Source organism: Micromys minutus (assembly GCF_963924665.1).
Source record: "Micromys minutus genome assembly, chromosome: 1".
Taxonomy (NCBI): Eukaryota; Metazoa; Chordata; class Mammalia; order Rodentia; family Muridae; genus Micromys; species Micromys minutus.
Window position 1 is genome coordinate 44,578,126 of NC_137969.1, and position 26,774 is coordinate 44,604,899.

General features: G+C 38.3%; 1 protein-coding gene across 1 annotated transcript in view; it reads left to right on the forward strand.

The window, feature by feature from the left end:
• The window catches only part of WDPCP (WD repeat containing planar cell polarity effector), a 332,845-nt gene that overhangs the window by 153,400 nt on the left and 152,671 nt on the right, over positions 1-26,774 (forward strand). The window contains exons 11-13 of the mRNA XM_080936498.1: positions 6,972-7,160; positions 10,317-10,440; positions 25,035-25,098. Of these exons, the coding sequence (XP_080792624.1) occupies positions 6,972-7,160; positions 10,317-10,440; positions 25,035-25,098 (377 nt within the window). The remainder of the gene's footprint in view (positions 1-6,971; positions 7,161-10,316; positions 10,441-25,034; positions 25,099-26,774) is intronic.

Genomic DNA, 26,774 nt, shown 5'->3' on the forward strand with positions numbered 1-26,774 from the left:
TGTCACCTCTTTTTCCCAAGAAGGTCTCTTGGAATAAAATTATCCAATAGAAGTCAAGCACTCAGATAGAAAGGTGATAACTTCTGCAACTGACATTTATCATTTAAATTGTATTTTCATTTAAGTTTACAGGACAGGGAAACTGCACAGTCTTCTAATTTAGCTCTTTGGAAGATCTAAATGTGGAATATCTAAGGATTTTTAAAAAGCTTTGTGTCCCATTTTAATGTATTATGAAATTAATATTTATATAAAAATTTCTTTCCTGGGAGTAGTAGATTACTTGAAATAGTAGATTCTAACCAGTAATTAAAAAAAAAAAAAGAAAACCTAGTTTTAAAGAACAGATTTTTCTTATGATCTGCTACTAAATACATCCAAAAATTAATATACTTCTTGAATTAACACAGAGCTGATTCTGGGCATCCATGTGGCATTTTCATGTATAATTCAAGTTACTGCATATGTAAACAGGTAGTTGCATGTGCAGCTCTCCCAAGAGAGAGCTTTTATGAGACTCTTTTTTTTTTCAGATGCTTGTTATGCAAGTCTTTGGAAAATTTGACATGAAAGGTGTAGCTTACAATTTAAAATTGTAGAGACAAATCATAGATCATAGTCTAAAATAGGATGGTGTCAACGTAAACATGCAGTGGCAGATGCCAGGTCAGTGAGCACAATGCTGTGGGAAACTCTGAAGGTTGGGTGCTCCGTCTTAGTCCTTTTCAATGGTTACACAAATATGGTGTGTATGAAAAGGACATCTTCTCTATTACAAGAAGACTTTAGATGCATACTTTCCTTGGGAAGCAACTAGAAATGTCATGTTCCTAATGGGAATTCCAGTAAGTATTGATGGATGTTGGTGATAGGTGCCGGAAGCTCACCCAGATGCTAAGCCTCCATTTTCTGAAGGAGCAGAGGGTTCAACCTTCTTGGAAAAGACTTGACGCCTAGCTCGCTCACTCCAGGTATTTTATTCAAACATTATACAAGGTTAATTGGGGCTGGGAAAGGTTCCAGCTACCAAAGTTATCTTGCCCTTGCTGCCCATGAGAGCAGACAGCCCACAGAAATCTCAGTCCCTTTCGGCCATGGCTAACCCTAATCAAAAGCAGAGCTCGAGGTTTATGCTGAGTGTCTTAGAACGAAGGTTGTTGCAGCTACAAGTTCTCAATGTGTCTACCAAGTGTAGACTTTCCAGGGAGACATTTCTTGGTCTTGTCACTGCTATTGCTTTGAGACCGTTACATCGTTAACTTTCCCACCCACCAGGAATCTTGGTGACCAGTGGATAAACAGGCCCAGGCTGCCTCATAAGAAACAAATCTTCGGCAGTCTTTTCCTGTTGCTTCTGATGGACTGTCACCGATATGGCAGGGAACACTGGGTTTCTGGTTTCTTCTCTTCTCATTACCACAGCAGCACCATAACTGCAGGCATAAGTCTGCAGCACATTTTGAAACTACTCATGGAAAGGTCTCTGGTGATTTCCTATGTGATAACCGTTGATCCTTGATGACTTTTCAGTATTTGATGTTAGCTGACATCCTCCATGATTAAAGAACTTTTTTTTTTCTGTCTCTGAACACAGCTTTTTAACACTTGCCTTCTACTCATGAAATGGAGTTCTTTTGGTGCATACTTTTAATTCTTACTGTACTTTATTCAGGTTGAAAGTTTCTTTGTAATTCAGCTTTGCACTGTGGTTTGAATCTTATCTGCAAAAGCTACAGTGAAGCTGAGTTGCCACTGTAACAGTGTAAAGAGGCAAGGGTCATTAAGAGCCAATTGGGTCACAAGGTCATAAATGGATTAATGTACTTACTGGGGAGGGGGTAGTTGCTGTATGTCCAATTTCCACTTGTCCAGCCATGTTATATGCTAAATAAACTTGCACATTTATAATCTATTCACCTAGTTATAATAGCAGAACATGGACTTAGCCACTATCCCATCTCTGACTCTCTCCAAGACTGCTCCCAATTCCACATCTATCTATTTCCTTGATTTGCTGAATACTACCTCATATGCAACCGTCATTTCAACCAAACCCACTTTTATTCTTATAGTCTCCATTTTATCAGATGTTATAATTATTTAGTGGAACCTCCAAATCAAAAACATTTTATCTTTGAGAGTCCTCTTTCACCCGTGTTAGCAAGCATTCCAATCATTTCTGTAAGTTCTGTCGGAACCATAGTATTCCATTGAGCCTCACTGTTCTTACAGGAATCTAGCCCTCCTCTATTTTAACCTCTAAAGCTGGAAGTAAGATAAATTAGAGCTAATATCTTTTCTCTTACTGAGATGTTAAATCCCTAGGTGCTCTCTTTCTGTCTTTTTGTCTCTGTCTCTCTCTCTGTCTCTCTCTCTCTCTGTCTCTCTCTCTTTGCGTGTGTCTATGTCTATGTGTATGTGTGTATATATCTATTTGTCTATCTGTTTCTATCTATCTGCCTGTCTATGTGTCTATTTCCCTGAAAAGCAAGTATATTGGGTTTTTTTTTTGAGAAACTTTGTAAATTTTTTTTGTAAATAATTTTTACTAATTGGGTTTAGTAATATTTTAAAAGCTGAGTAACATTGAGTTATGTTTGTATTGTAACTTACTCAACACATGTCAAATGTCAAATACATATATTTTCTATACCTTATATTGAATATTCAGAGAAGAGGAAAGGCTTGAAAATAGGGAGACAAGTGGAAAGGAAGGCAGAAGAGAGGACAGTGAGGCAAAGACAGACTGTGGCATATATTCTCTCATATGTCCGACATGAAAACACAAGGGGCCATTTAGGAGAAAGGGGGTCCCAGGGCTGGATGAAGAAAAAATACATTTTAAAAGTCCTGGCATGGGGTTTCTTCCTACCTTAAACCATTTATGTTCCAGGATGAAAGACACACACACAGCCTTAATATTTAATATTCCTTAAGCAGCTCAATAGCTGGACAACCACCTGCCCTCCATGCCGTTAGAATCCACTTTCTGTCATTAACCCCAGTTATTGCTTACTGTTTCACCTGGGCTGCTCTTAGCTCCAATTGCCCAGCCTACATGGCCACATTTTTATGGCTCCGCTAACCCATGGCTGCTCTTCTTTGTCCTCTCCTGCACATTCTTCTTCTATTTCATGGAATTTTCTTCTCTTTTCCCTGCTCCTTCCTCTAAGCTCACCAAAACTCAACCCTACTCATTTCTCTTCTTCCCAGGCATTAGTTGTTGGCATCTTTATGTCAATCACAATCAGCTGGTGGCAGAGTCATTCAGTATCTTACCTGAGGACTCCTTTGGGGCAAACAGCCTTTGGGGGGGTGGGGTTGGGGGGTGGGGGCAAATTAGCATTAGAACACAAGAAGCATTAGCCCAACACACTGCAGCTGGAGGTATGGGAGGGCTATGGGTTACAAAGATAACCAAAGTACTGTGTAAGGAAGTGTAATAGTGAAGTCCCTTAATTTGGAAAGGAAAGAAATGCAGAGATTCTATTGGATGCCCCATCAGCTTGCATGGCTCTTGTCATCTCCCAGTTCACTTGGAATGAACTTTTATTCTACACAGCATCTGCTTCCCTCACTTTAGTAAGGTAATGGTTTCAGTAGCAGGTTTATTGATGTATAACCTACATAAATAAACTATGCACACTTACAATGCTCATCAGTGAGTTTAATGTATACGTTCCCAGGATTGCCACCACAGGGAAGAGGTGGAACATTTTCATCTCTCTAAAGCATTCTCCTAAAGCCCTTCCTTGCAGCTGATAATCACTGCTTTGATTTCTCTTGTTACAAATTAAGATTTTCTTTTTATAGAGTTCTGTAGAAATGCAGCCATAAAGTGAATTCTCTGTGCACAGGTGTTCTCACACTGCATTAGCCTGTAAGAATTCTTCCTATCGTCTGTAAGTCAGTCTTCAGTCCTGTTACGTCAGTCAGCCATTCTGTACACCACAGTGCCGTGTTATTCCTTTACATGCTAGTGGACATTTGGATTATTTCAAGGTTTAAGTTAAAGCATTAAAAAATGCTCTTTTATGGCCAAATCTTTATATGGACATTTATTTTCATTTTTATTAAAAAAAAAAAAAAAACAACAACTAGAGACGGACATGTCAGGGCCGTGTGCTACTTTATTTTTATTTTATTTTATTTTATTTTTAAACTTTATTTTAAAAAACAAAGATAAAAGAAAAAAAATTAAACATTTTTTTGCATAAATGTATACAAATAAATTTTTGTCAGTGCTTGGCTTTTTTTTTTCTTTTTTTTTAAAGGTTTGATACTCTGCGTTAAGGTCTTACTAGTTACAATGAGCAAAAAGTACATGTAAAACAGGATGTAACCCGGAATTAGTCAATATTTTCTTGGTGTGTAAGGATTAAGCATAATGTTCGTGTGCTACTTTAAAAGAAAGTGGTTATAAAAAATTAGTGTTGATGAACGAGAGAAGTGGTTGTTCCATGTCTTCACTAAGACTCGACATTGATGTTCTTAATTTTAGCTTATATGATACACATATAATACATGTGCTGTTAATTTTATTTTCCTAGTGACTTTTGGAGTTGAACACTTTATGTTTAGTGTCATGTATTTTCTTTTCTTTTATGTTTTTTTTCTTTTCATTTAGTCATGTTTATTTTTTAAAATTTAACAACCACTTCTATCGGATTTTGTATTGTTTTTAAGTGTGTCTGTGTGTTGGGGTGGCGTGTAGATGTGTAAATGTAGGTACTCAGAGTCCAGAAGAGGGCATTTGATCCCTTGGAGCTGGCGTTCAGAGGTGGTTGTAAATTGCATGTCATAGTACTGGAAACTGAACTTGGTTCCTCTCCAAGAGCAATATGCTCTCCCACTGAGCCATCACCCCAGTCCCTCAATGCTAACTCTCACGTGATGGTCTCGCTTGGTGACAGTTCTTCAATATTTGGAGGTTTCTGTCCACTTTTTATATCTAATTCCCTTGATGTTAGAGAGTCTAATCTAGTCATATGATTTAAAACCTTTTGAAATGTACTATAGTATGTTTAATTACTCTGAGAAGCTTTAGCTTGGCTCCTGTTCCATATATAATCAAAGAGAATATATGATCTGCTGTTGTTGGGAGAAATGCTTTAAAAATTTTGTGTTAGGAATGAAGCTTATCTGGGATGAGTATGGTTGTGCATATCTGTAACCCCAGCACAGAAAACATAGAAGCCAGAGAGGATCAGAGGGTCAAGATCATCCTCTTCTACATGAAGAACCTGAAGCTAGCTTGGACTCTATATGACCTGTCATAGAAAGAGGAAGACAGACAGACAAACAGTAAAAAAAGAAACAAAGAAGGGGAAGAATGTATATCTAGATGTTAAGTTTTCACTGATAGTATTTTTCAAATATTTTTCCAGAATTTCTGTTTCTATAGCTTCTTGGTTCATGAGTGATCCCTGAAATCTCAGCTGTGATTGTCTACTTAGATCTTCCCACCCTGTTTAGTTCTGTCCATTCTTGTTGCATTATTCAGAACTCTATTATTAGATGTATTTAAACGCTTTTTTTATTTCTTCATGAATTTTGAATCCGCTATTATAAGAGTTTAAAATTTTAGGTTATTTTTATTTTTATCTTAAGCCCTTTAAAAATGTCATCCTGTTTTCTGGTTTGCATAATTTCAGATGCAAAGCCTATTATCATCCATTCCTTGTTTTTCTGTGTGTCCTGTGTCTTCTCCCTCCACCACCATTACAAATAATTTAGTTTTGAACTATTTGACTATGATCACACACGGCCTTTGTTCAGAACAGCTTATCTTTCTCTCTTGCTGCTACAAGAATCACTGCTTCTGATAGACTTGAGTAGAGAGACTCCAGCTCTTTTCTGTCTCTGCAGCTTTGCTGCACATTGACATCTCCTGTCAGGAGCTGCCTGATTTATGACTAGGACTTGCAGTGTTTGACACAGGCTCATGAGGACTTTGGGTAGTTACATCTGTTAATTCTACCAACTCAAAAGCACTAGTAAAGTTTTACTGCTTAATACATTAGGGCGTGTCCCCAGATTCCCTATCAAGTGGAGTCTTGTTAGATACAGCACAAGTAGGCTGTTTTTTTTTTTCTTTTTCAAATGTAACTTGGAATTAGTATGAAAATTTTCAGCATTTTTCTCATGAACCAGTATATTTTAAAAACCATGAAACCTATAAATATCCCAGTTAAATTCTGATGACAGTAATAAAAAGAAATTACAGTAATATTTTGTAATATCTTATGGTTTATAAAATAATTTCACAGGCATTTCTCACCTAGCTTTATGATTATTTGTACTGAGTTTTTATAGACTTACCAGAATCAATAAAATACTTACTGAGGGAAAAGTTGAGCATTTAAACTTTTTTTCCTTTAGTGTATATGTATATTTACATATTCATGTATATGATTAGATGTTTGTGGGGGCCAGAGGCCAATTCTGGGGTCGTTTTCAGTTGCCTCTCATCTTTCTGGTCTCTCTCTGAACTTGAATCCCTCCCTTTGTACTAGACAGGCTGGGTAGCAATCCCTCACCATTCTCCTGGCCTCATTTCCTCTGCCCTGGGATCCTAGGAGTGCACTGCTGTGCCAAACTTTTTATATGGCTTCTGGGGGCTTGAACTTGGGTCTTCATGCTTACTTACCAAGCTTGTCACCAGCAGGCCCATCTTCCTAGCCCCATTAAAAATAATGGAAACAAAATAGAAAGATGCTTGAAAGCCCATGTTTGCCATTTAATGTGTAAAAATTGTTAGTATCAAATGCCATCAGCCTTTTATTAAAAAAAAAAAAACCTAAATGACTGAAATGTTTTTTATGTTTCTGATCTGTCAAGATTGGAAGTGGATTTATTTTCTATTGAAAGGTAAACCAATGTGCCCCTGAGGTCTCAGTATATTTTTCCTTTGTGTACAGAGTACCTTTGTTTTTGTTACCTGACTTTGCGTTTCACTTATTTTGTGACAGGCATCCTCACGAGAGGACAGCTGGGGCTGGTGGACCTCATCTTCCAGTACATTCACTGCGGCGAGGTACAGGAGGCAATCAGCATCCTGAGCGGTATGAACTGGGACACCCTGGGCCAGCAGTGCTTCATCAGCATGAGCACCATCGTGAACTATCTTCTCAGACAGAGGCTCACTCCAGAGAGAGAAGGTAGACCTGAAATACATCTGGAGTCAGCTTTAGGATGTTTTGAAGTTATGTCATTGGAGACTGAGGAACAAAAGTATGAATGCTGTATTAAGCCAAAATAATATCAAAGAATCATCCCCAAATGGTACTACTTCCTGCGTGGTATTTGTCAACACAGAGGACACCTTTTATGCCTGGGCTTGTGTTGAAACTCACAGTGTCACTGTTCCGTAATTCAGCCAAGCTCATGTGTGGACTATGCTCAGATTTCAAGCTTTGATCAGAAATTTTATTTATTCTCTGTCTTCAGACAAAGGGCACCAAGCCAAGGTTGGATTCCTCTCTCACAGTAAACAGTAGTATTTTTCTCACACGTACGTCCTCTGTTCAGACAGCAGGTCCTTACAGTCCCTTCTGTGTGCATCAGAATGCTCTGTAGCCCAGGCTTCCCTTCTTGTCTCCATGCCTTAGAATTGTTCTTTTGATGTGCTTCTCCCTTCTTGGGTTGTCTGCTTGGACTGCTTCACCTGGTCTCAGTTTTGCCATAGAAAGCTAAGATGTTTATTATTGAAGTGGTGACCACTGAGAAAAAGTAACATGAGATATAAACAAATTTCTGTATTTCCCAGTTCTCTAGCATGTATTTATGAGTTGTTATTCTTTTATATGGTGTGAAATACACCAAAACAACTAGGGTTTATAAATTTATTTCATATTTTTGTTATTAATGTTGGGAAATTATGACTAGAAGATATTGCTAAATAATACAGGGAAAGAAAATTACGACAGTATTGCTGGAGAACATTTTCTGTCTTAGTATTTTCACTGGGACTATCTTCATCTTTATTATATTTCTAAAAGAAATAATAAGTTTTTGGATAAGATTTTGTAGTTGAGCAGTAACCTCATGAATCTCTAGGAGGTTTATATTATGGACCTTGGCCTAACTCCCAGAATTCCCTTCTAATATATGGTTAAGAATTAAGTGAACTTTCTGGAAGTAGTCCAAACTCATCTATGGAAATGTCAGTGTTTGTCCATCAAGAGAGTGTCTACGACATGGCCCTGTGCAGTGCTTTTCAGAATAGAAAGTATAACTCCAAGATTTTAGATGACAGAAAAAATTACTGTAATTTTACCTACAGAGTTATCTCATGTACTTATTTCTTAATATTGATAAACTTCTCAAGATGAAGCTTGTGCTTAAAGGTAGCAACAAAAGCTAAAGGCCAGAGAGCCTTCAGCAGTGGTCTAGTGATATGTGCTCTACAGAATGAGCCCCACGGCTACAGTCAAAGAAGAAATGTGGAAAGATAAAGTAGTGAGTTTTACTCAGGACACTGAGAAACTGTTAGCTCCTTAGTGAATTTATGATATTAAGTTGCTAGCTTGTAAGAAAGGGTATAAAGAAATGCACGAATGGACATTATCAGATTCCTGCCCTGTAAAGGATTGTTCTTCCCAAAGAATCAGATTGGGAGATAGGGAGTTGAAGGCTCTTATGATATTTGGCTATTAAAACAAAATCTATATATATATCCTGGGTTATCCAAATGTGTCCATGCTAAGCAGATATGTGCATTTCCCTCAAGTAACTACAAAATACATTTCTAAAGCACTCAGAATTCCCTGTTGAGATTTATTTTATCTGAATCTAACAAATTTGACATGGTAATTCGCTGTCCTCTTATTAGTGAAACCTAGTGTGCTGTTATTTCTAGCCATGTTGTGTCTGTCTTTGAGATCTTCATTTCTGCCTTCAACATCAAGCTGGGCGTTCTAATGAATCCGGAGCTGTGCTGCGAGGTCTGAGTGCTCCGTGTAGGCTTGAATATTTCAGATGTACAAAACATGCTGTCAGGAAAACAAGCAATGGTGAGCGAATTGGGCTTGTTTTCACAATAACAGTGCTATATTCAATTTTAATCTAAATTGACTGCTGCTTTGAAAGAAAATGCCTCCAAAATGCATCCTATTTTACTGTCTAGATTTGATATTGAAAACTAAAAAAGAAACTACTAAAGCTTAGTCAAGCCTGCAGCAATTATTCTGACAAGGTGTTTAATACTTGCAAATCTAAATAGGCCTACAACTAAAGGAGTTCCACTAAATAATGAATTGTTTATTCAGCCCAGTGTTGGAAGCTCTCAGAGGACTCTGGCTGCGAGCGGCAGTACGTTCATACACACACTCTCACCGGACGGCAGAGCGCTGCCAGCTGTTTCTGGGCGGAAGCAGCCCCACTGGCATATCTTGGTAAAACTCTGAAGGAGACAGAACTCACCTTGTCTCCTAATCTCTTATCTCCTGGCCTCCCCCCCTTTATCAAAAGCCACTTTCCAATCTTCTCCTCTCCCAGGGTGTTTGCTTTCATGAAAGGACAAAGCACAGAACCTTGTTTATGGCAGGACTTAAGTCCAACCTAGAGGTTTGCATTGTTCTCAAGTTGCATCACAGGCATGCCTTATGCCAAAGTGCAAATTTTATTTGTGTTATTCAATTTTTAAAATGGCATGTTTGTGTGTGTGTGTGTGTGTGTGTGTGTGTGTGTGTGTGAGTGTATGAGTGTGAGAGTATGTCTGTGTGAGTGTGTGTGTGTGTGTGTCTGTGAGTGTGTGTGTGATAGGACGTAGTGGATGTGTGGGTGTCAGTTCTGTCTTCTGCTGTATGGGTCCTGGGAATGGCACTTAGTCCTCAGACACTCCAGTCAAGGATTGGCAGCCCGTGTCTTTACCTGCTGGCCCTTTCTGATATTTTAAGAAAACATTTCTACTGTGCTGGTTTTATCTTCCAATTCTGACAGTTTTCCCTTTCTGCTAAGAGAACATTTAATGCTAAACATACTGCAAATTGATTTTACTGGAAATACTAGTTCAAACCGTGCTACTTTGCTGAGTCACCATTTTAATTACCCATTTGTGGTGAGAGGTTGGTTCATTATGGATTTCTCCGGTTTTGACAGCTTTATGTTGCTCAGAGTCATTGTTCGCTTTGTCTCAAGTGAAAGTTTATACACAGGTTTGTTTTTGTACCAGCTGTCATATTTTAATTTCGTTTTTCCTGCAACATGCTTACGTTTCATCCAAGTTTGCAGAACCTGACTGACTGCACACACGTGTATCCTGTTATAATTGAAGGAGTTCCTCCTCTCAGTGCTGCTCTGTTTGAATTCCACAGCACAGCTTGAGGCAAGCCTTGGAACCTTCTATGCTCCTACGAGACCACTTCTGGATACAACTGTTCTGGAATATAGAGACCAGGTCGGCAAGTACGCCAGGAGGCTCTTCCACCACCTGCTCAGGTGAACGATGCCTCTGAATTCCCTGCCGTCAGAGCACACATGTAAAAAGCCATCTTTCATGACACTCCTCCATAATATGGCTGTTTTCTGGGTGTTTTTCTCTTTAAAAGAAAAATAGATTTTTTAAGTCTTTATTTAATTTGTTGTTTTCCTTGTAAGGAAATATTGGATATTACCTAGGGTCATTTCATCAGCAACAGTACACTCTACCCTTTCATATGGTAGTAAAGACTATCTTTGTAACAAATGAACATGAAAATGTTAACTGAATTTTGGTCCTTGTTTAAACTAAGTGTAGAACTAACTATATGCATGTGCTATGAGGCTTTGAGGCAGTTGCTGACTTGCTTTCCTTCTACAGTTACTACAGAAGACTTCCCCATTGCCTTGCACATGATATGGTAGGTGCTAACTTCCCTGTAGCTTGTTTTTTTATTTACAAAAAGGAAGGATTAGATGAAGGAATTTGGTTTTAGTTTTACTAAGAATGTACTTGGAATAGTACTGTGCAATATGTTCAAAGACTTTACTATATATTCTCTTACTTTTTTTTTTTAATCAGAACAACTTTGTAAAGGGAGTATTATATCATCAGACTTAGATGATCAGCAGCTTACTTAGATGAATAACAAGTGATCTTGGGCTGGTTTCTAGAGCTCTTTCCTCTTTCCTAAAGACCACTTACTGACACTGGTTGTATAGTTTTCAGATACTAGCTTCCAAAATAACTGAATTGTCCTTAATATAAGAATAGACTGATGGTAGATTTTTCAACTGTCCCAAAAGAGGGAAGTGCTAAGATTGGTTAAGACTTGAGGGAGGTATACTCTTATACAGACATTTGTGCTCCATAATTACTTTTATCTCTATATAAGGTGCTACTTTGAACTCTACACAGCAGTGAGGCCTTTAGAAAAATCCTATTTTTGGAAACCAGGAAATGTTAATATATTGCAAGAGTTATTATCTGTAATTGAATCTTGCCGTTTTATCTGAATGTTGTTAGCATATTTCAAGAGAGTCTTTCCTCATCTTAAATGTAGCAGTCTTCATGCACGAGCTTATCCTCAAAATATTGAGGTTAGAGTTACATGTGCTTGAACGTAGGGCTTTGCTCTTTGTTTTAATCCCTATTTTGTTGTTCTTGTTTCTATGGAAAATTGATGAGTTAATCTCTTGCCTAAAGAGCTCAAAGCGATCAACATGAATACGAACTTTGAAAGTGTTCTATGTTGTAGCCTCACTATGGTTTGGCCTCTGACTTTAATGCAGTCATTTGTGTTTTCGTAACCTCTGGCCTAGGAAGCTCTTCTAGGAATGTGAATTTTTCCTCTGTGTTGTTTTAAATTGGGTGTTCTGTGATGGGTGACTCTTGTTGCTGTCTTCAGTATTTAGACTTTTCTGTTTGGTCATGTGAGATGTTTCCCTTGGAGAATGGTGACTGGTGTTAGGTCATGTGACATGTTCCTTGGGAAGAGCTGACAGATGTTTGGTCATGTGACATGTCCCTTGGGGGATGCTGCCTGAGATTTCTGTTTTGAATGCTTTGAGTTACATGCCTTTAGTAGTTTCTCTTTCAGTAGTAGCTGCACAGGGCATTGTGAAAGAGAAACTTTGTATGTTAGAAACCAAATGAGATAGTCTAAATTGGAAGCATCCTTTTGTTAATCTGCTACTGAGAAATTTTATCTAGTCACTGGTCAAATGTCTTAAAAAAGAAAGACAAAAGAACAAAAGAAAGAAAGACAGAGATAGGGAAAGAAAGAGAGAAAGAGAGAGGTGCTAGGGTTGCATCAAGTCTTCTGTGTTAGCTATTCCTCATTTCCATACTCTCTGAAAACATATTACAAATCTTGGGCATTTTTAAACTGAGGAAGAAGAAAGAAGTCTTCTGGCAATTAGAGTTCACTGAAGTCACTTGGTGGGACTTGGGAGTGTGAGGAGAAAGGAATGCTGTGCTTGCTCTGCTTTGATCCAGTACAAGGGGTCTGAGGTCATGCTGACAGGGAGTGGCTGTGCTAATACAAATGTTTGTATACAGTTCTGCTTTTGTTCTTGGTGGAGAGCAGTCCTCCCGTCACCTAGCTGTCTCTGTCTGTCTCCAAGTTTACACGTAGCTAACTGTAAGGCTTATTCCTCATATCTTTCAGAAGAACTCTTTGTGTGAATTCACCATTGCTGAGTTTTAAGAAGTGTTTGTTGATAGTATAAATCATTCAATAAAGTGTTTTAATAAAATTAAAGACATAATAGTCCGATTTATAAAGACTGTTAAGACAGCAGGATTCCTAAAAACAGCAAATGCAGCTTTGCCTGAAATATGCTTAGAAAGTAGTTACTCACCTTTCACCCCTGTGAGATTTAACAGTCTCTAGAGCACTTAGCAGGGAGCCATTTCCAAACAAGAGCTTTTCATCATAAACAAATAGAAGCTGGGGTAGGAATAAGTGAGCTCTGACGAAATGAATGCAAACATCTCACTTGAGCATGCACCACGTGGAGCTAGTTTATTAATGTGGAAGTAGGGTGATTTATAGAGTTAATGATTTTTTTCTAATTAATTTTCTCTTCAAATATCAGGCTACCGTGTTCTGATGTGGCGGTATTAACGTGTGGTGACATAACGCAGGTGCTTCTGAAATGCTTGTAAAGCGGTAAGCTAAGTGTTGAGGAAGAGGACTTCATTGCCTAGAAATAGAGATAGAACATTTGTTACATTTTGTAGAGGAGTGTAAGAATATGTTTATTTGTTTGGTTTTTTTTTTTTTTTACAATTCCACATAAAAAATTAAAGTGAATTGATGGAAATAGGAAGAGATGTAGGTTAGCAATTAAAATGCGCTGTTCGAGCTGGATGGCCCATCTACGTCGATGTTTAAATTTGTAACAGAATGTGGGGTGTGTTTGTGGGGCGGGGTCAGCAGCCAAGCTAGTAGTTAAGGAAGAAGAAAGAGCCAACTGAGCATTTTGAATTAAAATAAATCTTACTTCCTTTTGTATCTCTTTTGGTATTTTTCAAAGCAGCAACAACAGCAAACAAAAACAACTCATGGGGCAGGAAAGACAACATAGTGAAAAACTTACAGCTCTCGGCACCCATGTCAGGTGGCTCATGGCCACCCTTAACCTGTGGGATCTGACATCTTCTTTTGATCTCCATGGGCTCAAGTGTGCATGCAGACAGAAACACATGCACAGAAATTATGAATTCTTCTTATAAAACCTTAGCACACGCTACTAAAGAGAAGCCTGAGATTCCTGTCCACCAGTGCTGATCATTTGCTTGGGATGTTTGAAAACCACAGTGTTTAGATGAAAGCAGACACAGCTAAACAGACAAACACAAACAGTTGAGGGCCAGAGCCATGGCTTGCTGCTTAAGAGTGCTTGGATTTTTTTTTTTTTTTTTTTTTTTTTTTACAGAGGAACCAGGTGACATTCCCAACACCTACTGATAACTTCAGTTCCAGAGGGTTCAGTGTCTTCTGACCTATGCAGGAATCAAGTGTGTGTGTGTGTGTGTGTGTGTGTGTGTGTGTGTGTGTGTGTATGTGTGTGTGTGTGTGTGTGTGTATGTGTGTATGTGTGTGTGTGTGTGTGTATGTGTGTGTGTGTGTTCGCGTGTATGTGTGTGTGTGTGTGTGTGTGTGTGTGGTGTATAGGCATACATGTAGGCAAAACACTTACACAGAAAATGAATAAATCTAACTAAAATTTAAGTTTTTAGGCTACTCAACTATTAACAGGAAAACAACTGGGGAGTTGAAATTTCTTTTTATTTTGAGGCTTCTCTGATCTCCAAGACTTCACAATCTTTTTGCTCATTTGAATATGTAATACCGAACATAAATAAGTTCTCAAAGATAAGCTTTTCCTACTTGGTAAGGTCTAGGTTTTCCAAGTCGGAGTGGACAGTTATAGGGATGCCAGTAATGAGTGGGAAGAGTGTACGCAAACAGTGCGCCTCCAGACCCAGTCAGAGCAGTGCTAGCTGTGACATTCCGAACCACAGCCACCCTGCACACTAAGTATAAACTTGTCATGATGAAACTTACTTATGGCAGTGTTAGGCAATTGAGGATCTTAGGTCATTCAAGGGTGCACCTCAGAATTAGGCCATTGCTGAGCAAATGTCGCCTAATGTCTGCCTGAGGCCATTTTCTCTTAGCAGACCTGTAGTCAGAACTTCTTAAAGACATAAAGATGTCGATCTGTGTTTACTCTTTCCTTTAGGAAGAAATAATTGTTACCCAAAGGAAGGAAATCCTAAGAGGTGACAGGATAATGATTTAAGGCCCTTGTGTACTCTTAATGTGCTATAGGAGTTTTGTTTCGTTTTTTTAAACTTTGGACATTTATCTTAATTCTCTTCTGTATATTTAGAAAGAACAGTGTGGATTAAATAGGTTAATTAATTAACATTTGTCATCTCATCAGTCTATTATTTTCTATAGAGCACATTTACATTTTAGCAAATTGGAAAGCTGTATATTTGTCAACTGTGCTTGCCACGTGGAACAACAGATCATGACAATTCATGAGCAACATCTTCCCTTCCCATTTCCTCTCCTGAGACTCCACTTGGCTCTGAGTAGACTGTCCATGCCACAGAGACCCCAGTATGTCCACACATTCCCCCAGAACATCATTCCCCACAGTACCCATGAGGTACCAAATTCAAATTTGTGTTAGCTGGCTGTTTGCTAATGCTTTCAACAGCCCAGTTTAAATAGGTATTTCCCCATTTCAAGTCACTGCATGTCCTTGACTAGAGATGCCAAGACTGATTATATAAAGCAGGAGTCAGCTAACTATAACTTGCCTCCTGGTTTTGTAAATGTAATTCCACTGGAATGCAGCCAAGCCCCCTTGTTTCCATAACATCTGTGCCTACTTTCAAGCTGTAGCTGTGACAGGGTTGTGTACCTTTCAACGTGTATCTACTATCTGACGCTTTACAGAGAAAGTTTGCAAACCCTGTAATGAACACACAAACAGAAGCACAGACCTACAGTTGTTGGGAACAAGTCTTCTGAGTGCCCTGGGAAGACAAGACAAATGTTGTTTTAATAAGCAGTTAATCACTTCAGAACTAAGTCAGTGAAATTGATCATAAGTCTAAGAAGTTGGGGGTACATATAGGAATGGGAAGATAATTAGTTTATAAAGATTTATTTCTATTTAATACATATGAACCTTTTCCCTGCATGTATATCTGTGTAGTATTTGTGTGCTTCATACCTATAGAGGTCAGAAGAGGGTATCAGATTTCCTGAAACTGGGGTTTCAGATAGTTGTGAGCCACCTTGTGGGTGCTGGGAATTGAACCTAGATCCTTTGGAAAAGCAGAAGGTGGTCCTAGTCACTGAACCAGCTCTCCAGCCCCCAGGAGGTGATTTGGACCCACCAAACAGCAGAGATGAGCCCAGCCTCAGTGTGCTATCACTGCAGTGCGTTTGAGCCCACTTACGGTCATGCTGAACTTATGTGGCAGGAGGGGAGGAAACAGACAGGCATTGAATAAAAAGCCTCCAGTACTGTAAGGAAATCCCCAATGTCTCTTACTGTACCTGGCTAGAAATTAAATCTTGAATAGTGGCAACCCTCAAAATTACAACAGAACCAATGTTTATAAATTCGACTTTAAATTTTAAGGAAATTATTGACCCAAATATAAATATAAGAAAAAATACAGAGAGAGATTAATTGTGCTCCTAGCCCTATTCACCCCAGTGGTCTTCCAAAAATATACCCCTATCTGACACATGCCATTCTAATGTGAATGCAGTGTGCGTGCACGAGCGCTGGAGTCAGTTCTCTCCCTGTACCTGTGGGTCTTCGGGATTGATCCCATCAAACCTGACCAGTGCCTTCATCTACTGGTCCTTCCCGCGTCCTTTTATGGACTCAGTGCTTGCTGACAGAGTGCCATACAAATGGAACTGTGTAGTACATAGCCAGTGCAGATCTCTTTTACTCAACATCAATCCTCCCAAGGGTCTTCCAGGTTCTGTTCCTTTCATCTCCAATGTCTTCAGACTTTGGTGACAGATGCTATTGCAGTTCTTAAATCTTTAACCAGTTATTTTTTCAGAAAGTGCCTTCTTTTTTACTATCTGGTATTTGTTTAAAACATATATTACCACAAACCAGTGTATAAAATTTATGTTTTCATTTAGCAGAGAGGTCTTTCATAAGCAACACTGCAATCATCAAGTGACAAATGCTACATCTAGCAGGAAGGTTAGCCTTCATTTATACCCATGGTTGTTCTAGATTCCATGAAACAGCACATAGATCTGTAGTATCTGTGAGCGAACTGGCTGATAGGCTAAATGTTTAGAAACTTATATTTTTATGCTTAATTATTTAAAGCAATTCTAGTTTTAAGTATTTTTTTGATCTTGTTCTTCCCCTTCCCCTAACTACACACTCTAAGTTCTTTCTCAGCAAACAAACAAATGACCAACTATGACAAATGTCCCCCAACCCCCCCCCCAAAAAAAACAAAACAAAACCAAACGCACCAAACTGTAACCAAATAAAAATGCACAAAAAATTGTGGAGGCAGTATGTTATCCAACTATTCCTGAGCATAAGGCCTGCCCTGGAGTGGTTGATATACCCGGTATTACTCGGTGGGAGAAAACAGATCTTCCCTCTCCAAGCAGATATAAACAACAGTTCAAATTTTAACTCTTTAACATGGTGGCTAGTCATCATTCATTCATACACATTCATTCATTTTTAAAGCTGGAGAAGAGAATAGAGAATTTGTAGCAACAGTATCATGGTTATAAGGAGAATGAGTAGCCACAGGAGGACAGACTGTGAGCTAGACATAAGAAGGGCTGGGATCCTAGGACAGACTCCGAAATGTGTAACAGATCTGTGCCATTGAGGGGTCATGGAAGACGACAGATGATCTACTGAGTGGCACCACCTCTATGTAGATCCCTTCTGCCCTAGGTAAAGGAAATGGCTCCTTTTGGTAGAGAGGAACCAGCTTCACAAGTCCCTGAGGAATGTTAGCTTTGGTTTAGCTACCTGACATTCTACTGTAGTTCGGGCTGAGCTCATTTATGGATCTTTGGACAAGGAAATACAGGAACATGGCATTCCCTTTCTCATCTCTCACATCTTTTTGTTTTGGGTTATTACTTATGATATTATTATGAGCATTCTATTCTTGTTCATGTTTTTAGTGAAAATGTATATGAACTCATTGATCCATTCTTGCTTAATTTGTGAATTCTCTGTTTACTGGAAATTTTATCTCTTTTGTTTGTTTTTACATTTTTATTCTTATATTTTATAAAAGGAAAATAATCAAATCTTTTATTAATTTCCTCTCCTCCTTGTCCCCATTCCTGCTGTAGAATATTTTTCTTAGTTTTGATATCTTTCATACATTACAAATATTTTTAAAACCTTGGTACTTATTTATTTCAGTTCAGTGTATTTTGCGGTTGCTCCTTCAACAGACATTTTAAATGACAAATGTTTTGCTGTCTGATTGCTTTGGCTAGTACTTCCAGTACTATGTTGAATAGGTAGGGAGAGAGTGGGCAGCCTTGTCTCGTCCCTAATTTTAGTGGGATTGCTTCACGTTTCTCACCACTTAGTTTGATGTTGCCTACTGGCTTGCTGTACATTGTTTTTACTATGTTTTGGTGTGGGCCTTGAATTCCTGATCTTTCCAAAACTTTTAACAAGAATGGGTATTGAAATTTCACAAAAGCCTTTTCAGCATCTAAAGATATGATCATATTTTTTTTTTCATTGAGTTTGTTTATATAGTGGATTACATTGGTGGATTCCATATATTGAACCATTCCTTGGGATGAAGCCTACTTGGCCATGGTAAATGATTGTTTTGATGTGTTCTTGGATTTGGTTTGCAAGAATTTTATTGAGTATTTTTGCATCAATGTTCATGAGGGAAATTGGTCTTAAGTTCTCTATCTTTGTAGGGTCTTTGTGTAGTCTAGGAATGAGTGTACTTGTGGCTTTAAAGAATGAGTTAGGTGGTTTTCTCTCTGTTTCTATTTTGTGGAATAGTTTGGAGAGTGTTGGTATTAGTTCTTCCATGAAGGTCTAATAGAATTCTACAGTAAACCCATCTGGCCCTGGGCTGTTTTTGGTTGGGAGGATTTTGATGACTGCTTCTATTTCTTTACGTGTTATGAGACTGTTTAGATGGTTTATTTAATCCTGATTTTATTTGGTACCTGGTGTTTGTCTAGAAAATTGCCCATTTCCTCTTCATTTTTTCAGTCATGTTAAGTATAGGCTTTTGTAGTAAGTAGGATCTGATGATTTCTTGAATTTTCTCAGTTTCTGTTGATGTCTCTCTTTTCATTTTTCATTTTATTAATTTAGATATTTTCTCTGAGCCCTCCTGTTAGTCAGGCTAAGGGTTTATCAATCTTGTTGATGTTTTAAAAGAACCAGCTTCTGGTTTTGTTGATTCTTTGTATAGTTCTTTTTTTTTTTTTCTACTTGGTTAATTTCAGCTCTGAGTTTTATTATTTCTTGCAATATGTCATTCTTCTGTTAAGAAAAACAAGTTGTCTTCATTTATTCAAATTCTACTATATAGTTCTTTTGAAGATATATGTCATGTTTAGTTTCCTTCTAAGCATATTTATTTTTTTTATTTCTTTCCATTACTGCTGTTTTTTTTCTTCTAATTAAACTTCATAATGGTGATTCTTGGAATGCAAGAAACTATTGATATGTTACTTTTATAGTGTAGGATTCTTTTGGAAAATTAAAATTTATTTCTAATAATTTTGCAGTTGATTTTGTCTTCCAAGGTGGGCATTGAATTGTCTGTAGATAATCATCCTGTTCCTCACATCATGCTTTCAAACTGTGATTCTTGTGTAGTGAATAAGTATATTAAGGTGCCTCCGTCATATTTGTCAGTTCAGAGAGAAAATGCTCCTCTTCTGTAGTTCTGTGTGCTGCCGCTGTTGTCCAGCACACTGCTGTCTTCTTTGCATTTCTGCCTCCCTGGAATGCTGATTGTAATGCCCCTCTCCTGGCTGCTTTCTAAGTCTTTAAATCTTCCCGTTCCCCTGTTCTGTATGGACAGTTCGTTTTATCGACAGGTTTTCTAATAATAAGCCTTCTTTACATTCTTGGAAGGGACTGCTGTGCTGGTTAATCTTCATTGTTGAGTTGACTGGATTTAGAGTCACCTAGGAAACATGTTCTGGGCATGCTGTGCTGGCCTTTTTCAGAGAGGTTTAACTGAGGAGGAAAGACCTATCCTGAACGTGGGCAGCACCATTCCATGCTGGCTGCTTGCATACCTCTCACTGCTTCCAGAGTGTGGATCCAGGGCGGCCATTGCTCACCTCCCTTCTCAACTGTAATGGTCTGGATCCCTTTAAAACTGAGCCTGAATAAACTCTCTGTCCTCAGGTATTGCCAGGTACTTTGTCACAGCGTTAAGAAAAGTAACTAAGAAAGATATTCTATTAGAAATGGAAGATTTGGATTAAAAAATTACAGAAACATAATGAACAATTTATTTTTGAGTTACCATGAGAACCAAAGTTTTGCTTTTATAAATTAAACTACTTTTGTTAAAAAGCTGTATTCCAGTGACTCAAAAACTAGGCTTCTTCTAGGTATATTTTCCAATTTGATTTCCTAATTACATGAAAACTGCTAAGATTATGGTTAGCTTGCAATTTCAGTTTTGTTTTTTCATTTTTAAAACTTTAAAATTAAAATTATAAGTGAAAATAATTACTATCAACATCTGGATGTGAATGTGTCTAGTTATTTAGATAGCTTTTGATATGGACAAAGTAATCAACTCTTTGTGAATGTGATTTGTATTCATAAAACAGAGATCAGAAGTCAAACAATTCAGAACCAAATAATTACTCACAAGTAATGGAAGTAATCTAGTACCCCCTCCCCAAAGAAATACTCAAAAATAAAACATAGAGAGAAAGGGTGTTAACTCTAGAAGTTAGGATTAAAAAAGAAATTATCTTGTCAATGTAAAAATACAATATGTGATTAAAATTGAAATGTATAGGAAAGAGAAATTGAGAACATGAAGTCAGCTTGAGAACAGGACTCAGAGGATGCTGCTCAGGAGTGATGTCATTAGAAACCGTTCATGCTGCTGCTCAGGAGTGATGTCATTAGAAACCGTTCATGCTGCTGCTCAGGAGTGATGTCATTAGAAACTGTTGATGCTGCCTTTGTGGCTGTGATGCAGGGCTTGGGAGGCTGAAACAGGCTTTGCTGGAACTTCAGTGCTAGCTCCTGCAAGTCCCTGTCTTTTAGAAAGTAATATAATCAATTAAAAACTGAATATTTTTTATAATGTTTTCAGAAGGATCTTGTAGAAAACAATGTAATCAAGTAGGTATTTGGAAAAAAACATGTACTAAATATCATTCCTATAAAATATTTTAAAGTGAAATTATGTGTTCCTTGACTTTCCTTTTTTGTAAATATATTTATGGCCAATGGTAGTGCATACCTTTAATCTCAGCACTAGTCAGACAGAAGCAGGCAGATCTCTGTAAGTTTGATGCTGGCCGGGTCTCCACAGAGACCAGCTGCTCCATATCATGGATACTCAAGATTATGCACGAGGTATTCAGTAGCGATTTTGACCACAGTGTTACTGTTTCTTAGTCCACTGTATACAAATGTTTCTGACTTGTTCTCATCTATTTTTGCCTATCTATTGATTTTATGCATTTTATTTTATTTTCTGTAACTCATGTATAGTTACCCTTGAAAAACTGTAATATTTTATGGCTACATGTCTAGATGATTAAAGCTACTTTGAATTTTAAACTAGATTATTCTTTTCCTTCCCTCTGTCTTGTCCTGTCATGAAAACACTTTACTAAGACTTACAGAATGGATCTATATTTAATTGATTTACTATGCTCCGTGACATCCGATAATTGATGTTTATCATTTGAATGTAGTTCAGATGTTTTTAGTAAGAACCGTGTCTGAGCTGACTGCACTGATTAGTCAGTCTAGTTGGTTCTGCTCAGTAGAACGGGCTTTCATAGTAACTTAAGTGGTCACCTTAGTGAAAGACCTACCACTGGCATGGAAGGAGCGCTGCAGAGAACTGTTGAAAAGGAATGGGATGTAGCACGCTGAGGCTGGAGCAAAGGAAGTGAGAGACAAGAGCCACGGCTGCTGTCAGCCGTTTAAAGGAAGCATCTGCTTTAGCCCAGAGCACTGTGCTGAGCACAGGCCATCTGTGTGTGCAGAGATAAACACTGTCTTTGTGGGTGTCTGAGGGACTCTGCTGTAAGAACTGTTTGGAATAGGTATGGTGGCAATTTAAGTAGTTTTCTGTTGGAAAAATTGAGAGAGTTCTGAGAATTAAAAAGAAAAAGTCAACAGTTTGTGGAAGGGATTAAAAAGTAATTTTCTTGATTATCTTTTGTTGAACATGAAAACACTGGCTGGTGTCCCCCAACAGTCTAGACCGATCATGCCTCTATTCCGTGACTGGACAGTGAGTAATGTCACACTGGGTTCTTCCTCGATTGTCTTGTAGTCTCATTGTGAACTCAGGTTTATTTTCATTTGCTTTGTTTGGGGAAAGACTTGATTTCTAAGTGTTTTAATGAATATTGTTTGCCCCATGCACAAAGCCTCCCAGTCTTCCTCTGAAAGAAATGCTTTTAAATGTGTAATTTTTCCCAGTCAGGGAATTCTCTATCAAGGAACATACTGTTTGTTTCCAGCTTGAGGCTCTTCAAAGGCCGAGTCTCCAGGTCTGGTGGAGAGTCACTGGTGCAGGTTGGCCCTCTTCATGCCATTTTCCACAGTGACACCAGCTGTGTTGCTTTGCACTTCCACCAGAAGAGCTTGAGAGATCAGCTTTCCCACAATTCTTTTCTGTTTTAGCTGTAGTAATACTTATGGGCTTATTGAGGCCTTTGTTTGCATGTTCCTTATGGTTAAATGATATTGATGGAGCCTGTTTGTTTCATGTGTTTGTTTTCCGTCTGTATACTCTGAATTGACATGTCTTCTGAATTTTTTTACCTATCTTCTAATTGAATTGTTTGAACATTACTTTTTAAATATTTGTGAAGTTTCCTTGGAAATGCAAGTAAGACAAAGAAACTACTTCATAAGCAAGAGAAATATGGAAGGTCATTTATTGACATTGTAAGTGTTGAAATGTAGATGTAAGAGCCAAATTGATGTGTTTGGGTTTTTCTAAGAGTCAGACACATGGAAGAAGTGCTGAGATGTTGAACGTAGGGAGGAAGGGAAGCGAAGGAAAGGAGTGGTTCTAGCAAGGAGGAGCCATTAGAGGAGTAGGCAGAGTGAAGAGGAGGAGGTCCTGAGGAACTCCGGGTGTCAGCCTGACACAGCCTCAAGTCCTGAGAGGAGAAGCCCTCATCCAGGAGCTGTGAGGCAGCTTGGACCATGGGTCTGTCTGTGTGGAATTCTCTTACTGGTCGATGCCATCATTCCCCAGGAAGGTGCTTCTCAGATAGATTTTCAAAAAAATCTAACTAAACAGGCCAGTAAACAACATTTCTCCATGTTTTCTACCTTCATGCTTCTCCTTTGTGTTTCTCTCCTAACTGTTGTCCGTGATGGTGGATGACCCGGGGGAATAAGCCAGTTAAACTCTTTCATCCTCACACTGCTTCTGGTTAGAACTGTTTCATCACAGCAACAGAATGAAGCTAGAACAGGAGAATAAGAGATGCATGGGCTTAGCGAGGAGGATGCAGTACCTCAGGTCTGAGGTTACCCTGGAAGCACAGTTGTTTTGTTGGGTTCTGTAACACAGCTCCAGAGCTAGTAAGTGGTGGTTCTGGGTGTTGGTGTGAAAGTTTAGACTGTTTTATATGAGTTGTAACTTGCTGACTGAAGAATCTGACCTCACTTAAATTACATTTAAGCCATCAGTAATTGAGTTAAAGAGCATTGGAACTGGTGGTGGTAGTGTAGCCCACAATCTAAAGACAAGTAACTGGACAAGTAGAAGAACAATGGAGCCTGGAGCTGTAAATTTTGAATCATTGATATGATTATTGAGACTGGAGTAAGGATAGAAATAAAGACTATACAATACCAACTTCTAAGGGAGACAGAAATAAAGAACCAGGCTACAGAAATGTACAACAGAGTCAAGGAGAGAGAAGAAGCAAGGCCAGTGATTTCAGTGGGTGCTGTTTATACAATTAGATTGGCTCACAGTCAGACTTTGAGTCTGATCATTTGAAATTTATTGCTGCTCCTGCTGGGATGTTACAGGGAAATCAGCCCTGCAGCAGTGGGCAGTAAAATGCAGGACGAGAGTGTGGACAAGCTCTTGCTGCTTGCTGGTTTATGACCCAGCCTAGCCAAGCAATGCCCTCTAGTCTCCTTTTCTTCTTAATGAGACAGTATGCTTCCTGTTATGATAAATTCCCTTTCCGCCAAACAAAGTTGCCCCAGGACCTATTGCTGGGAGAATTTGGGAAATACTTGACTCACTGGTAAAAGCAGGTAAGGGGATGGGAGAAATGTCCCTCAGAGGCATTTAACCTAATATGGAAACTGTACATGTTCCAGAACCTAACAGCTTATATCTAATATAACAGTTACCTTGCAGATGAATTGTAGACTATCAATCTTTGTACTTATATTTTAAACTTAGAATGTCATGATGGCTTCTCCCACTACTTTTTGCGATATAAAATTTAGATTTGAAGATCAGGAAAACTGATGAGTTCTGTCAATATAGTCTGCATTCAGACAAAATAAAGACAAGTTTTAGTGTCCAAAACCTGTTTGAACTGTGTTTACAATGAAGTTTTCTTCTGACTTTTACATTTTTATAGTTTTGTAACAAACTTAAACTCAAATTTGTTCTCTTATGTCTTAGCCTCCAATAAAACTTTAGTATAGAATATTCTAGATAGGTGATGGTGGTGTATACCTCTAATCCAGCTCTTGGGAGGCAGAGGCAGGCAGATCTTTGAGTTCCAGGCCAGTCTGATCTACAGAAAGAATTCCAGGACAGCCAGGGATACACAGAGAAAAACAGAAAGAGAGAGAGAGAAAGAGATTGAAAAGAAATATGGACTTGGAAAAGAGTACAAAGTAATGTCTTTTTAAAAATTAAAAAAATTGTATTGTTCTTTTAAGTTAGCTGAGAATATTTAAAACTTACAAATGTGAGATTTTATAATAATGTGAGATTTGATTTCTTAACTTTTATCTAATCAGCACAGAGGTGTAGTTATATAATGTGTCAATTATTCTTATCCTGCTACATCCTTTATATCTCTAAAAACTTCTCTTTAAAAACTCCAGTAAAATGAAAATTATGAGGATTTCACTTCTAAGTTTGCATCTTCCCATTGAGTTCCTCCTTTAAGTCTGGAAGTCACACTCACAATCTCCACAGTAGATGGTCATGCCAAGTTTTTCGGGATTGCAGTGGGCCAGACCCTTTCTTTGGAAAGTATTTTCCATATCAGAAGAATGTAAACAACAGCATATAAATATGCAAAACCAATCACTTTTTTCTTTTGTATAGCTTTGTTCACAACTAATACTCTTTTCCTTTATCGCAGGTACAAGAGATTTGAAAAGGCCTTTCTTCTAGCAGTTGACATCGGAGCTCGTGACCTGTTCATGGTAAGTCATTCTCAGGGATAATTTCTGTGAATTCCCAGGCTGAATAAGTTGTCAGCTTTGGTGACCATTGAAAAGGATTAGTATCATTTGCAGTCTTAGACACATGGAGGGAGAGGGCATTATTACACCCTGGCCTGCAGCATTGCCTTCAGGAAGCTGGTCAATAGCTATCTAGTATCTTTTGATATTTTCTTTGCCAGGGCCAAAGAATCTTTTATGTTTTCAAAGCATTTATGATTCTTGAACTTTTCTTCCACAAACCTTGATGTGCAATATTGACACCTTTCCATCCTATTCGGTGTAAATGTCTTTCTAATCCATGCTCTGAGCAAGCCTGCAGCTACAGAAGCCAGGAAATTGGGAAGTGTGTCCTCCAGATATCACTACATTGTTGGACTGTCGGGTTTCAGTGAGAAGTAAGATTATGAATGCTCTATAGCTGCTTTGGCATAATTAGAGAGCACAATGAGTGTACAGGTGTGAGCAAGTCCACCACACACTTGCCCAATGGTGAGATTACCCAGCTTCTTATGGACCCTGTCTGTGCTCACTGTCAGGTTCCGGGCTGTTTTTGAGACTGTAATTTAATCACAGTGCATCTCTCTTCCCTTTCCTGTCTAACCCTCCCATCTGCTCCTCTCCACTCTGGGCTCTTTTCTTATGAGAACTTTTACCCCAGTAAGATCTGATGAACAAAGCAGCAATTCCGTTGGTTGTATGCACTGTACATGAAGATACATGAGATGTTGCTCTTCCTGTACATAGGGTTCATCAACTTGGTCATTTGTGTTTCCATTAAGTTTGACGCTGAAAATCTAAATTACAGATCACAGAATTTAAATTGAACATTCTAAAATCATTTGTACACACATTAATCATGAAACAGTAGTTTTCAAGATTTGCCATCTTCATTTTGCTCTCTACTTAGACTGGCAGTTAGTATAATGAGAAAGGCTTGCCATTTTCATCAGAATGTGTCCTGCAGACACCAGAGTGCCAGACCTTTAACTATGATTTACTGACCTTTCTTTTCCCCCTTGTTATCCCAGTAGAGGTATATGGCCCTCCACTCTCTCCTTCCTCTCCCATTGCCCCACTATTTCCCACTCCTCTCTCTCTTATTTCTCCAGCAGGGTCTCAGTATGGAGCCCCAACTGAGCCAAAAGTCCCTCTCTGGAGACCCACCCAAGTGCTGGGATTAAAGGCATCAATCCATATTTCTTAATTCATGCCTATAGTCTATCCTTTCTTTTTTTTTGTTCTTTAGCCGTGTAAGAAGTGTGGTTAGAATTGTAATGTTTTTTGCTAGGTAAAATTCCTCTCTAAGAATATTATATTCTGTAATATGCTGCTTTATTAATTAGTAAATATAATAATCAAAACAAATATAATAATCAAAAATTCTAAAGTATTTTTATATTTGTTTCAGCATTTTAATCTGTTTAACCCAGTACCACTTTAGAGAAAGTTTTGTGTTCATTCAAATCTCCTTAATCCACAAAGATTTTCTACTGATGAGTTAAAATAAGAGAAGGGGATGACTAGGCTTTCCGATTTGGAAAAGTACAGACATTATTCAGAGTGCCGAACCTTCGCTCCTCCTCTAAGACATTGCCTTTAGCCAAGGTCTATTTTAAGAGATCTCAAAATAAAGAGTGTTGAGGCCTCAGAGCTCT